The 16,291-nt window shown below is 39.8% G+C and overlaps 1 protein-coding gene across 2 annotated transcripts in view; it reads right to left on the bottom strand.

Moving 5' to 3' along the window:
* Positions 1 to 210: 210 nt before the first annotated feature.
* Positions 211 to 16,291, bottom strand: part of RhoGEF64C (Rho guanine nucleotide exchange factor at 64C) — a 252,562-nt gene continuing 236,481 nt past the window's right edge. For both annotated transcript variants that reach the window (XM_070084217.1, XM_070084218.1), the window contains 10 exons: positions 15,356 to 15,540; positions 14,856 to 14,993; positions 14,079 to 14,304; positions 10,657 to 10,779; positions 9,650 to 9,787; positions 8,432 to 8,554; positions 7,797 to 7,952; positions 6,631 to 6,756; positions 1,015 to 1,122; positions 211 to 468 (listed from right to left, as the gene is read on the bottom strand). In XM_070084217.1, coding sequence (XP_069940318.1) covers positions 340 to 468; positions 1,015 to 1,122; positions 6,631 to 6,756; positions 7,797 to 7,952; positions 8,432 to 8,554; positions 9,650 to 9,787; positions 10,657 to 10,779; positions 14,079 to 14,304; positions 14,856 to 14,993; positions 15,356 to 15,540 — 1,452 coding nt within the window. In that variant the 3' untranslated portion in view covers positions 211 to 339. The remainder of the gene's footprint in view (positions 469 to 1,014; positions 1,123 to 6,630; positions 6,757 to 7,796; positions 7,953 to 8,431; positions 8,555 to 9,649; positions 9,788 to 10,656; positions 10,780 to 14,078; positions 14,305 to 14,855; positions 14,994 to 15,355; positions 15,541 to 16,291) is intronic.

The raw sequence follows: 16,291 nt of genomic DNA, 5'->3' as shown, positions 1-16,291 counted from the left end.
GAACACTAACACGAGCTAGAGGGTAGCAAGTGGGTGGAGCTGTACATGGTGAACAAGCAGCACAGACGTGTTCTGCATAACACTTTAAGATCAAACACAGCAAAAATTCAAGAGGTTACATAGCTCCTACATCTGTCAGTTAAGAGGTCTGAGCGCACGACATAACATAATTTATTTCATGCCCATTCAAAAGGGGTGAACCAGCACACACACACACACACACACACACACACACACACACACACACACACACACACACACACACACACACTCAGTACACAAAAAAAAACTCTTCTGCAACTCGTGTTATCTGAGTTTGTAATGTTCAGCAAATCCTGGTTAGCTCCTGTTCATGCCGTTGATCATGATGTTAGCGAGAGCAGGTCGCCGCCTCTTCCACATACCCACGGAGAGTGCGTGGAACTGAATGTATCTAAACCAAGCCTCTGTGCTCGTACTGTCACTCCCCTGCAAACGGAAAGACACTTGTAAAACAATCTAGCCTTGATCACCTTTCAAGGGGAGACGCACTGCCCTCTATAGCCTTGCCTATACGAATAATAATAATTATAAAATAAAAATAAACAATATTAATGTTAATATTAACAATAATAACGATAATATTAATAATAATAGATATATTAATACTACTAATAATAGCGATAATATTCATAATAATACCGATAACATTAACAATAATAGCGATGATATTAATATCAATAAAAGCGATAATAATAATAGTGATAATAAGACTGACTTAAGAAATCGTAATGACACGATTGCAAATAAACCATACCCCCGGCCGGGATTGAACCCGCGGTCATAGAGTCTCAAAACTCCAGCCCGTCGCGTTAGCCACTAGCTGGTCTAGTGGCTAACGCGACGGGCTGGAGTTTTGAGACTCTATGACCGCGGGTTCAATCCCGGCCGGGGGTATGGTTTATAGTGATAATAACAGCGATAATATTAATAACAAGTGATAATAACAGTAATAATAATCGTCACTGGTCTTACCTTGAAGATATACGTATCCCTAGAGTTGAGATCAGTGAGTTCAAAGCACTCTGTCTCGCCCTCACACTCCCAGGCCACCACACAACGACTTAGCAACCAAGGCTCGTGCTACTCAACCAAAAAGAAAATTTTCGTGTTAATCCCTTATAAAAGGATCTCTTAAGAACATAAGAACATAAGAACGAAGGAACACTGCAGAAGGCCTACTGGCCCATGCGAGGCAGGTCCAAGTCTCCTACCGGCTTAAGCCAATGCACCCAACCTAGTCAGGTCAGGTCACATTGACTTAAGGGAGGAACACGGCAACCGACCTGGTAGCACAAGCTATCAGGTCTAACTCACACCCACCCACATCCACTCATGTATTTATCCAACCTATTTTTAAAGCTACACAACGTTCTAACCTCTATAACGGTACTTGGGAGTTTGTTCCACTCATCCACAACTCTATTACCAAACCAGTACTTTCCTATATCCTTCCTGAATCTGAATTTTTCCAACTTAAAACCATTGCTGCGAGTCCTGTCTAGGCTAGATATTTTCAGCACACTATTTACATCCCCTTTATTTATTCCTGTCTTCCATTTATACACCTCAATCATATCCCCCCTAATTCTACGTCTTTCTAGAGAGTGCAGATTCAGGGCCCTTAGTCTATCCTCATAGGGAAGGTTTCTGATGCATGGGATCAACTTTGTCATCCTCCTTTGTACATTTTCCAGAGAATTTATATCCATTCTGTAATACGGTGACCAAAACTGTGCAGCATAATCTAAATGAGGCCTAACCAAGGATGTATAGAGTTGAAGAACAACCTGAGGACTCCTATTATTTATGCTTCTTGATATGAAGCCAAGGATTCTATTAGCTTTATTGCGAACACTTATGCACTGTTGTCTTGGTTTCAGATTACTGCTAACCAGAACTCCTAAATCTTTTTCGCAATCCGTAATATTAAGATCTACATTATTTAGTTTATATGTGGCACGGTTATTGTCCTGTCCAACATTTAGAACTTTGCATTTGTCTATATTAAACTGCATCTGCCACTTCTCCGACCACTGCATCAGTCTATTCAAATCTTCCTGGAGTGCACGAATGTCCTCGTCAGAATGAATTCGACGGCCTATTTTGGTGTCATCGGCAAACTTGCCGATGTCGCTCTTTATGCCCTCATCTATGTCGTTTATGTAGATTGTGAACAGCAGGGGGCCCAACACTGACCCCTGTGGAACACCGCTCGTGACACTTCCCCACTCTGATTTCTCCCCATTTATGCAAACTCTCTGCTGCCTATTTGTCAACCATGCCTCTATCCAGGAAAAAATTTCTCCTCCTATTCCATGTGCTTTAATTTTCCTCAACAGTCTCTGATGTGGGACCCTGTCAAAAGCCTTACTGAAGTCCATATACACAATATCATATTCATTACCATGATCTACCTCCTCAAATACCTTAGTGAAAAAAGTTAATAAATTCGTAAGGCAGGAACGCCCCTTTGTAAAACCATGCTGAGATTCGTTGATTAATTTATGCTTTTCAAGGTGGCTACGAACTGCCTCGGCAATTATTGATTCCATAAATTTTCCCACTATGGAGGTCAGGCTTATTGGTCTATAGTTCGAAGCTAAGGACCTGTCACCTGTTTTGAAAATAGGTATCACATTTGCCATTTTCCACTTATCTGGCACCATGCCAGTTTGTAGTGATATGTTGAAAAGATTAGCCAAAGGTGTGCTTAGCTCCTCTTTACATTCCTTTAGAACCCTTGCATACAGTTCATCAGGGCCTGGGGATTTGTTAGGTTTTAATTTATCTATTTGCCTAAGGACCATGTCACTTGTGACCCTAATAGTGCACAGTTTATTATCGTCCTGTTCTACATAATTTATCATTACTGGAATATCGCTGGTATCCTCCTGTGTAAAAACTGAGAGGAAGTATGTGTTAAAAATTCTACACATTTCCTTATCACTGTCAGTGAGCTGACCCGAGGAACTTTTGAGTGGCCTATCTTGTCCCTGATCTTACTTCTGTATACCTGAAAGAATCCTTTTGGGTTAGTCTTCGATTCTCTTGCAACTTTAACCTCATAATCTCTTTTTGCTTTTCTAATTCCCTTTTTTATTTCTCTCTTTAACTGAATATATCGATTTCTCAATTGCCCCTCTCCTCTTTTGATTTGCCTATATATGCCTCTCTTTTGACCAATCAGATATTTTAATCTATTGTTCATCCATTTAGGATCATTTTTGTTTGATCTGATTTCCCTATTTGGAACATAATTTGACTGAGCAGCTAGAACTATGCCCTGGAAAGCATCATATCGGCAACCATCACCACCTACCTGACCCTTAGTCAGGTCATTCCAGTTCAGCCCACCTAAGTAATTTTTCAGTCCTATGAAATCAGCCAAGCGAAAGTCAGGGACGGAGACTTGATTGCCATTATTAGGGGAATTCCATGATATATTAAAACTGAGTGATTTGTGATCACTTTCCCCAAGCTCATCATTAACCTCAAGATTATTAATTAGTGTTTCCCTACTGGCAAGAACCAAGTCAAGGAGGTTATTTCCCTTGGTTGGCTCTGTCACAAACTGTTTTAAAAAACAATCCTGGATCGTATCAAGAAAGTCACCTGACTCTAAATTTCCTGTCAAATTGCTCCAGTCAATCTGTCTATAGTTGAAATCTCCCATTAGCACAACATTTTCGTATGTAGATGCCTTACGAATTTCGTCCCATAGAAGTTTACTGCACTCCCTATCAAGATTTGGGGCCCTGTAAATCACACCCAAAATTAGTTTTTCTCGGCCCTCGAGAAGCTGTAACCAAACAGATTCAGTGGCTGACGCTTCTAATTTAATATCTTGTCTAACACAACAATTTAAATTGTCTCTGACATACATCGCTACTCCACCACCTTTCCTGTTGACCCTGTCAGTGTGGAATAATTTATAGCCTTGTATGTGACATTCAGAGGGCATCTCTCTATCTTTCAGATTGAGCCAGGTCTCTGTTATAGCAATAATATCTATGTTTCCTGCACTTGCAATTAATCTTAGCTCATCTATCTTATTTCTTACACTCCTGCTATTAGTATAGTAAACCTTAAGGGAGCTAGTCCCTTGCTGCCCTCTGCTGTCCCCCTTTGTTTGCTGACCTGATCTATTGTCTTTATTTATAACTTCATGCTGAATGCCTTTTATACATTTACTGTTTCCAACCCAAGTGTTGCAACCTGCTTGTTTCCCACACACACCCATACCTCTATCTTCCATCAGTTTAAAATCATAGGCATTTCACCAATGGCCTTCTCAATCGAGTCTGCAAGTGCTACCACCCCAGCCCCAGAGAGATGTACCCCATCCCTTGCATACATATCATGTTTGCCATAAAAGTTGTTCCAGTTGTCAATGAATGGGATTGCAAGTTCCTTGCAGTATCTGTCTAGCCAGCAATTTACACCAATTGCCCTAGACAACCATTCATTTCCTACTCCCCTTCTAGGCAAGATGCTACATATGATTGGGATCCCTTCCTTAGACTTAATGAAATCTATAGCTGACCTGTACTTATCTAGCAGCTCTTCTCTCCTACCCTTCCCAATATCATTTCCACCAGCACTGAGACAGATAATGGGCTTGTTCCCATTACCTGACATGATATTATCCAGCCTGTTGACAATGTCCCCAACACCAGCTCCAGGGAAGCACACTCTATCTCTCATCTTCTTATTCCTATTACAAAAAGCACGGTCAATATATCTTACCTGAGAGTCACCAACCACAAGAATGCGCTTACCTCCATTAGCAGGGGCAGTAGTACCCTTACCTTCACTGGCCACTGAAGTACATTCATCCTGAAGAACAGAGAAGCGATTTCCTACCTTCAGATCTTCACTCTTAACTTTCCTTACTCTGATGCGCCTTCCATTACTGTGAACCACTCGCCACTTGTAGCAGGTGCTGGACTGCACCTCACTGCTGGTAGCCGTTGCTACCTCCCCAACTACAGCCTCCTCACAGCGAGAGACAGACTGCACCTCACTTGAAGCCTCATTCCCCACAACTCCAGCCACCTCACACTCTCTCCCAGACCCATTGAAGTGGTCCTTCAGCCTCCTAATCTCCTCCTGGAGAAGCAAGACCTCCTCCTTCAACTCTCCAACCTCAATTTTTAAAACACTGCAGAAGCAAGCCATGCTTTGTAACCGTCCACACTAATCCAGCAGTTTTTTCTATATATGAATGTCAGTGGTAATATATACCGAGTATGTGAAAAAGACACAGTGTGCATGGAATTTATTGAGAAGACGTTTCGCCCCTTCGGACGAAACGTCTTCTCAATAAGTGCCATAACCTGCATAATGCCATGTTTTAGTCATGTATATTTGCATGTTATTGACACAAATGTAGAGTAGTGCGATCCTTTCTTGATGAGGTTTTGCCCACACAGTATACCTCATCAAGTAGCAAATGTGTGGGCGTAACGTCATCAATAAGGGATCACATTATACTCCTACTGTATTTGTCTGTCTTTTTTCTCCATGAGCACATTGGTGGTGGTGAAGATCTCTCAGGTAAGTGAATGTGAGCTACCTTCTTCTTCCTTGGATCAATCCTGGTCACCACCCATTCCCTATTCACTGTTGGATCCCCGATAAAACACCATTCAACTCTCCTCTATTCCAACATCCTTAAAACACCTGCACAACACCTGCTGAACCACAACAATACAACACCTCTTGGTGTTTCAGGTGTTTCTTGTTTGCTTTAAAATCAATTGAATATTTATTAAATATTATTACGAATATAACATGACAATCACTAAGGTAACTGCAGACAAAAAACAATGAGAATGAAACTAACACTTCACGAGGAAACTAGTCTAATCCCAAGACTGGCTAGTCCTACCCTAGATTGCCCTTGATACTGGTAGTTTCTGACCCAAGGGAATATAGCAGCTCTATCCTTGCGTCAAATTATACTATCCCAGGTACTGTGTGATGCTTACGTGCTTAGCGCTTCTCAGTGAAGATAGTTCTATCAACGACTATCATTCATAACTAAAGACAGAAGTGGAAACTAGACCAGTTTTGACTTGATAATGATTCGGGACGGATCGAAGTTTACTCTTGTAATAATAATAATAATAATAATAATAATAATAATAATAATAATAATAATAATAATCTATTCCTAGAAAGTACATGACACACGTTATACAGTCTTAACTGACATCAGTGACATACATCCTATAGAGAAAACCCATTGCTATGAAGAGAATTTCGGGCAAATTAGGTAAATTTTGTCCCCAGGATGCGACACACACCAGTCGAATAACACCCAGGTACCTATTTACTGCTATGTGAACAGGGACAGCAGGTGTCTTAAGAAAGCACTCCCCCCAGTGTTTCCACCTGGACCGGGATCGAACCACGGTCCTTAGTGTGCGAGCTGAGTACACTACTAACCGAACTACGGTTGTGGGTGAATCGTTCCACCAACGGTATTGTATCAGTCAAAGAACTCTGACTTATATTCTCAATTATTATCATACACTGTTGCTATTTGATATGAAAGAATTTAAATGTGATTTTCGATATACTCACTCTGATGAGAGCAGCTTTGGATACTTTGTGGTCCTTGAAGGCGAGTATTGCTGCGTCTTTTATATTGAGGTTTCGGGGTGTCACCAGACCATCCTCAGGCACTGCGTCCTCAAACACAAACGTCGGCTGCATAGTGAAACACCAGTGAAAATAAATATGTGATACCGTCGAGGACATGGGGAGGGGAGGGGGGAGGGAAACATTAAACGTAAACACAGGGACACTTCCAATAAAACGTCCCAGTGTTTGCATTTTATCGTTTTTTCCCCCAAGGGAAACACCGGCAAAAGAATTGTTTATATGTTTTATAAGAATTGCGTAAGTGCTTGAAGGTTATTCTAAGAGCTATGTTCGCGTCCTCGTTTCAGTTTCAGTGAACTGAAAGTTTTAAAAAATTATTTACAAATTACATTTTCCTTGAAAATTTATACTGTTCATGTTCGTCTTCCTATTTTGCATTTTCTTAAAAGACTATGGTTACGTCGCATTCATACATACACACACACTCATGCGAATTCATTCATACATTTGCCCGTATAAACAATCTCCCACGTACATTCTCCCATACATACTCATCCATACATGTGGCTTCATACTCACAATCCAGTACTACATATATTCCCACTTCTCTAATTTCCAATTACCCCTAATGCATTACCTCCACCTTCCTTTTCTTCCTTCTTTTCCTCTCACTTTGACTCCCTTTCTCTACTAATGACTCTCCTTATACCCTTTTTCGTCCATTTCACACATCCCCCTCCCCCAGCCGCCTCCCTTTCCTCACTCACCATCCAATAATAGACATAAATATATAACCAAGTCTCAGTTCAAAATGGATAGAAACATCATCTTTCAGTATTGGAATGCAGAAGAAATATTAAATAAGAATAGCTAAACAATATATTAATACAAAAGCAGCCCATTCCTTGTTTATATTATTTTATTATTTATTTTTTTATTAACACATCGGCCGTCTCCCACCAAGGCAGGGTGGCCCGAAAAAGAAAAACTTTCATCATTCACTCCATCACTGTCTTGCCAGAGGCGCGCTTACACTACAATTATATAACTACAACATTAACACCCTTCCTTGTTTATGTCAAACTTAATTAGCCACCCTCTCCTTTCCATAACTCTCAAGGGTTTAGCGCTTCCCCGTGACTTACTGAGCCGAGTGTAATGAGTAGAAGATGGACTGAAGCCATCTTGAGGGAGCGACCTCGCCTCGTCCAGTTGTTGGAGTCTGGTGCCAGGCAGAAAAGACGACCTTCTCTTACCACTCTTGCCTCCTCTGCGCTCCACTCTAAAACTTCCAGTGCCAACTGTTGATACATCAAGTGGGAGCACATTACGATACATAAACAGAAATACATCGAGTGCGTAAAATAATCTTATCATTTTCGACACAAATGTTAGCCTTTTGTTTACATTAGAACCAATATGATTAAATCAAAATTTTTTATTCTTTTTACGATATTGTTTCCCTTCAAGGAAAGCGTCAATGGTGCAAGTGAAATTCTCTTGGTCCTTGTGGACTCCCATTCACTCAAAATATATTCTTTTTCAGCATTCACTCCAAAGCATATTCCTTTTCAGTTCATCTTGCTATCAACATCGTAAGAGGAATTCACAAATAACTCATCCATGGCAACTTTTCAGGACATAGTATGAGGGAACGAAAACTCGTCACAAGTTTCCTTTCCAGAGTGAAGTTTATTTTTTGTGTGTTAATTGTTTACAGACACGGAATTGTGACATTATTTTTATATTCTGGATAATAGGAGGAAAAATGTTGACTTACCTTCCTGAGCTTGAGGTTGGTTGAGAAGTCGTGTGGTTGTGATGGACGCTTCAGAGGAGCTCCGCTCCCAACGCTCATAGAGATCCTTCTCCACAATTTGGTCGGACTCATATCTTTCGTTTCCTACGGGAAACAATAAGGGAAAATAAAACATTTAGCGATCGATTACGTAATCTGTCAATGAAGGAAATTATACTCCGATAACAGATCTTTTATTTATCTCTTGAGGCCGACATGGAGGAGGCTTCTACGGCCATCCCTTCAAGAATGGATCAAATCTGTTTATTTCAAATTCTCCAGACATTCTATGACTCCCACAGGTTTAGCAATACTTAATGAATATATAATAATAATAATAATAATAATAATAATAATAATAATAATAATAATAATAATAATTCTGCAAAAAAAAATCCTAAAAAATTATTTTTGTATTACATTCCATTATTTTTACTATTATTTTCAGTCTGTACATTTGTTCATTTAGTGTTCATAAAGCCTTGTACATCGCCTGGGTATCCTTATTGAGAGACATTTCGCTCACCAAAAAAGCTGACGTAGTTGTGCGATGAAGTGGTAGTGAGTAGTGGTCACATAAGTGGTCAGGACTTCACAAGCCCTCAAATTACGTGTCCACTACCCTGCCACGCCCACACTCATGTGACAACTGCACTTCATCGTCACGCTACTTCCGCTTCTTTGGTTTCCCTCTATATGTATAAGGACGGACCGAAACGTCTTCTATACTTTCGTTTCGAACATCTTGGGTTGTTTGTAAATTGCTCCAGCCACGATACTGTGATCTTTTTTTCTCCACTACTAATTACTCTCAAGATGACATACTTCTACACGTAATCACATCGCTTTGTTGTTGTTGTCGTTGGGTTTCTAATCATTCTGGAAATCAGAGTAATAAACCTGTAGATACTCCTGATGCTTCCACGGTCCAAGACCAGCTCTTGCTAAGACGTTCCCTACTCATACTAATTTCCGCAGTCAAAGATCTTTTGTCACAGAGATGTACCCTCTAGACTATTTTCCGTAGCCTTGAACCATCTCTCGCACAGGTGTACCGCACTTCAAAATACTCTCCGCAGACCAGGAGCAACCCCCGCAGAGATATACTTTAATCAAGCTATTTTTCGCAAATCAGAGCCATCGCATACACAAATATACCCCCATTCAGTGTTCCGATCTCGTCTCGAGTAGTCTACTCACATTGTTCATGTGTTGCAAATGCAGTTCAATCTTCTCCTTGGCACGTCGACACTCCTCTCTCGAAGGATGAGTTGGCGGCGTCGCCTTGTACAGTCTGGCCAGCAGCAGCGGGTATTTAGTCACTCTTTGAACTGGCACCTGAAAATATACGTATATGGAGACGAATGGTATTTGGGACCTGACGATCTGTTGGAGTGTGAGCAGGGTAATATTTAATGAAGGGATTCAGGGAAACCGGTTATTTTTATATAGCCGGACTTGAGTCCTGGAAATGGGACGTACAATGCCTGCATTCTGAAGGAGGGGTTCGGGATATTGGCAGTTTGGAGGGATATGTTGTGTATCTTTATACGTAGTATATGCTTCTAAACTGTTGTATTCTGAGCACCTCTGCAAAAACAGTGATTATGTGTGAGTGAGGTGAAAGTGTTGAATGATGATGAAAGTATTTTCTTTTTGGGGATTTTCTTTCTTTTTGGGTCACCCTGCCTCGGTGGGAGACGGCCGACTTGTTATATATATATATATATATATATATATATATATATATATATATATATATATATATATATATATATATATATATATATATATATATATAAAGATACACAACATATCCCTCCAAACTGCCAATATCAAGATTTAAGAAAGGGAGAGACAAGAATTGTTATTACTTGCTGACACTTCAAGAGGGTGCCTCGAGGCTGGTGGAGAGCTCTTGACCAGGGGAATTTTAACTATTCTCCCATTAATCGGATGAAGGGGGATTATTTCCCATTCCCCAGGCACAGGATCATCCTTTGGGTTTACAGCTTTCGAGTGAATATAGTGGTAATGATGATAACGAGGATGATAATTAAAAATATCATTATTAAAAATATAAGTATTAACAATAAAATAAGAATAACAGCCCTACTACTGTTAAGAATAAGAATAATAATATTACATAGGCAACATTTACAAACTGCTGGCGGCTAAGATTTACATCTTGATATAACACTACTTACCATCAAGAAGGAATGTAGATTCATGCGTCGCAGTAACGTGTTCTCCATCTGTGATACCTTGAGGAATATTCTCAGCAGCTCCTTCTCTTTCTCTAGTGTTTGTAGTAATATTGAGGCTGAACCCTGTTGACAATGGCACACTCAAAATTTATGTCTGTCAAAAGTAGAATACACACGCATATATATATACACACACACACAACGAGAAGATATGATATGTCATGGATATTGTGATATCACTAAACAGATGATATCACAATATGCAAAACAACCACTGTAAAAAAATAGTGAATTTAAACGCTTTCGTGATTTCTCACATTATCCTTCAGTTGCAGTCTTGCATCATTGCGAAGCTCCTGATGACGGGCTGACAAATGTGAAAGTTCTTGAGCTAAAGATTTCCACCCTCTGTGGTTTGTCTTGCATATAATATATATATATAAATATATATATATATAATTATATATGTATATATATATATATAATTATATATATATATATATATATATATATATATATATATATATATATATAACATGTCTGCCGTTTCCCGCCGAGGCAGGATGATCCAAAAAGAAAGAAAAAACTTTCATCATTCAACATTTTCATCATCACTCATGCTTAACCACTGTCTTTGCAGAGACTCTCAGATACGACAGCTCAGACGTCCCTCCAAACTGCCAACATCCCAAGCCCCTACTTTAAAGTGCAGGCATTGTACTTCCCATTTTCAGGACTCAATTCCGGCTAACCGGTTTCCCTGAATCCCTTCACAAAATTTTACCCTACTCACACTCCAACAGCTCGTCAGGACCCAAAAACCATTCGTCTCCATTCACTCCTATCTAACACGCTCAGCCACGCTTGCTGGAAGTCCAAGCCCCTCGCCCACAAAACCTCCTTTACCCCCCTCCCTCTAACAGATTTATACGCTCTCCAAGTCATTTTACTTTGTCCCATTCTCTGTAAACGACCAAACCACCTCAACAATCCCTCTTCAGCCCTCTGACTAATGCTTTTAGTAACTTCACACCTCCTAATTTCCACACTACGAAATCTGCGCATAGTATTTACACTACTCATTGCCCTTAGACACGACATCTCCACTGCCTCCAGCCACCTCCTCACTGAAGCATTTTCAACCCATTCTTCACACTCATACTCCCTCCCTCCAATGTGATATCCAATTTTCCTTCATCTAAAACGTTTGATACCCTCATCACCTTATTCTTATCCATATTCACTTTCAATTTTCTACCTTTACACACCCTCGCAAACTCGTCCACTAACCTTTGCAATTCTTCTTTAGAATCCCCCCAAAGCACAGTATCATCAGCAAAATGTAATTGTGTCATCTACCATTTTATAATTGATTCCCCATAATTTAATCCCACCTCTCTCCCCAACACTCTAGCATTTAATTTTTTACAACCCCATCTATAAATATTTTAAACAACCATGGTGACATCACACATCCCTGTCTAAGACCTACTTTTACCGGGAAGTAATCTCCTTCTCTCTTATACACCCTAACTTGAGCCTCACTATCTTCATAAAATCTCTTTACAACATTTAGTAACTTACTACCTATTCCATACACTTGCAACATCTGCCACATTGCTCCCCTATCCACTCTATCATATGCCTTTTCTAAATCCATAAATGCAATGAAAACTTCCCTACCTTTATCTAAATAATATTCACATGTATGCTTCAATGCAACACCTGATCTACCCATTCTAAAGTCTCCTTGCTCATCTGCAATCCTACTCTCTGTTTGACCTCTAATTCTTTCAATATTAACCCGACGATACACTTTACCTGGTATATTCAATAAACTTATTCCTCTATAATTTTTACAATTTCTTTGTCCCCCTTCCCTTTGTATAAAGGAATTATACATGCTATCTGCCAATCCCTAGGTACCTTCCTTCATACATTTATTAAAAAAAAATACCAGCCACCCCAACACTATATCCCCTCCCTCCCCTGCATTTAACATTTCTGTCATGATCCCGCCAGTTCCAGCTGCTTTACCCCTTTTCATTCTTCGTAATGCCTCACGTACCTCCCCCACACTCGCATCCTGCTCTTCTTCACTCCTAAAAAATGTTATACCTCCCTGGCCAGTGCATGAAATTACTGCCTCCCTTTCTTCGTCGACATTTAAAGTTCCTCAAAAAATTCCCGCCATCTACCCAATACCTCCATCTCCCCATCTACTAACTCCCCCACTCTGTCTTTAACTGACAAATCCATTCGTTCCCTAGGCTTTCTTAACTTGTTTATCTCACTCCAAAATCTTTTCTTGTTCTCAGCAAAATTTCTTGACAGTGCCTCTCCCACTCTATCATTTGCTCTCCTTTTCCACTCTCTCACCACTCTCTTCACCTCTCTTTTATTTTCCATATACTCTGCTCTTCTTATATCATTTCTGCTTCGTGAAAACCTCTCATAAGCACCCTTTACCTCATCGTACCACCAATCACTCCTCTTTCCTCCCACACCCACCCTCATATAGCCACAAACTTCTGAACCACATTCTAATACTCCTTTTTTAAAACTATCCCATCCCTAATCACCCCCATCCCCACACTACTCATATTTGCACTAGTCCACTTTTCTGTCAGTAATTGCTTATATCTCACCCTAACTTCCTCCTCCCTTAGTTTATAAACTTTCATCTCTCTCTTACTGTTGCCATTTTCCTTTTGTCCCATCTACCTCTTACTCTAACTGTAGCTACAACTAATGATACGATATATCCGTTGCCCCTCTACAAACATGTACATCCTGAAGCCTACCCATCAACCTTTTATACACCAATATATAATGTAACAAACTACTTTCATTACGTGCTATATCATATCTTGTATTCTTATTTATCCTCTTTTCATAAAATAAAATACGTATATATATAAATATATATGTGTGATAAATGGTTTAAAAAACCGACCAGTTGAAGATTGAGACACTTATGCAACATATGGGAATCTTTACTGAGGAAACGGTTCTCTTCATCAGTCCAATACAAATCAGAAGGGTGTAACGAGAGGAGGAGTTTGAGGTAATCAGTCCCTCAGCCTGGAGTCGATGCTGTACTTTCTACAAGATTGATGGACTGAACACATCGACTCCAGGCTGAGGGACTGATTACCTCAAACTCCTCCTTTCCTTACACCCTTCTGATTTGTATTGAACTGATGAAGCCACACTCTGGCGAAACGTTTCCTCAATAAAGATCCCCATATGTTGCATAAGTGTCTCAATCTTCATAAATATATATATAAACTCACACATATACACAGTTTGTACAAACATTTTTTTTTTTTTAAGAAATCAAAATTGTTTAACACATTTGTCACCCAATACTTACACCTTTCTCACAAAATATACACACCTAGCTCATACAATACACACACCTGTCTCACACAGTAGTTCTCAAAGGCATGCAGCATAGGCGCAGCATGAAGGAAGAGCTTAGCCACGTTGACGGTGAGAAGGTCCTCGTCTCCCTGGTCCAGGGCGATCTCCAGGGCGTCACGCAGCTGTAGGGAGAAGCTGCGGTTGTGTTCCACCAGCTCCTCCACGTTCAGGAAGATCCCCTTGAGTTGATCGTGAGTAAGAAGACCGGCAACTAAGATGGGTCTGCAAGAGACGGCACATTTTAGCAACAAGATGTGTCGGTTCAATACTAGACCCAAACATCGCTATTGTAACTTTATCTCTCCCTTCAAGTTGGGTTTATTTATGCCATTGAATGCTTTTAATTTAAGGAATTGGAGGCATCCTTTGTTTTCTTGGATAAAATCTGATTGCTTCCCATTACCGAGGAGCAGTATTGCCCTTATGGGTTCGGCGCCTCCGTCTGAATAACAATGATAATAAAACGAAAATATTATTAGTTATTAATTATTACTGTTATAAATTTTAACAGCTGTGAGTTTAGCCATCATAATAACAATCAGATATAAATATAATCAACACAGGGGAAAATCGCGAACAAGCGATACAAGCTGCAAAACAATGGTTGCTTTGAATAAACAAATGAATAAATAGAAGGGTGGACGAGGGGCTGGGACCGGGGGTCGAACCCCTCATCCAACCTTCTCTTTATACAATGATAGTTATTTATTAAAACTTAATTTGACTTCATAACACAATGTTAGCACAGAATTACATACTGAATATTGTAGTACCTGTAAAACTCGTCCACCATAACACGCAAGTCTCGTCCGTATTTGATCTCGGTCTCCATAATCTCAGTCAAGATTTCCTTCCTCTCCTGGCGTCGGCGAGAACACCGGCGGCACACCAGAGGTGCGTACACCACGCCACTGTAACCAAACTCAGTTGCATTACTGTAACGTCCTTATTTCAATTAATTGTGTGTGTGTGTGTGTGTGTGTGTGTGTGTGTGTGTGTGTGTGTGTGTGTGTGTGTGTGTGTGTGTGTGTGTGTGTGTGTGTGTGTGTGTGTGTGTGTGTGTGTGTGTGTGTGCAAATTTAACACTGAAGACAGTAGGGGAAGTGATCTTGAGGAGGTGTTAGTATACATTAGGCAGAGCTGGGCTTTGCAATGAGCTGAGGTAGGATAACAGCTCTTAACCTGTAACATAATCTATGTAAAAAAAATTATAATCACATTACAGCAACATGAGAAATCCATATAATGACAAGACAAAAAATAATCATCAAACCTATTAGTAATATGAGTGTCGACAGGAGAATCGCAGTCGTCACAGAGAGGTACATCGCCGTCTCTGAAGACCATAGCTGCACCTGCGCTTCCTCTCTGTCCACGACGAACTGCCACTGAAGGTTTGCTGGTCTCTGATCCCACGCCCGAGTCTGTTCTCTCAACCTCTCCGGCTGTCAGCCTCTCCTGTGTATACAGTTCCTTTGTAAGTACCACACATGCTATATATATACAGGTGGGATAATGCAGTAAGCTTTCCGAAGAAATACGTGGAAAACTGAATGGTGGAAAGAGCTGCATAACATGCACTGTTAAATATTGGTTGCAATATTATTTATCGTATTTACAAGAAATTACGCTATATAGAGAATTTCATGCAAGTAAATTTTATAAGAATAAGAACAATAATAAGAAGAAGAAAGGGAATTCACTACGCACCGTGATTAACATAATTTAAGCTGTGGAATAAATCAAGGAATACCTTGATGCTGGCGAATGATTTTTTAGCAAGGGAATTGTAGCCACTTTCCCTCTCGCTGGATAAAACCCCATTACTTCCTATTACCAAGATCTACACGACCCCTACAGATTTAGCACTTCCCCAGCATAATATGTAATATAATCGATAAAATATGAAGGAATCTCTGAAATACTGATTTTGATTTTCGAAATAATCCTATTTTTATAGCTAGTATCATTATCTAAGGAAATACTCTCTTATATATATATATATATATATATATATATATATTATATATATATATATATATATATATATATATATATATATATATATATATATATGCAAAAACAACCACTCTGAAAGAATAGAGAAATTCCAAGCGCTTTCGTGACTACTCACATTATCAAGGAACTTGATAATGTGAGTAGTCCCGAAAGCGCTTGGAATTTCTCTATTCTTTCAGAGTGGTTGTTT

Source organism: Cherax quadricarinatus, chromosome 12 (assembly GCF_038502225.1).
Source record: "Cherax quadricarinatus isolate ZL_2023a chromosome 12, ASM3850222v1, whole genome shotgun sequence".
Classification (NCBI taxonomy): Eukaryota; Metazoa; Arthropoda; class Malacostraca; order Decapoda; family Parastacidae; genus Cherax; species Cherax quadricarinatus.
This window is presented reverse-complemented; position numbering and strand designations above follow the sequence as displayed.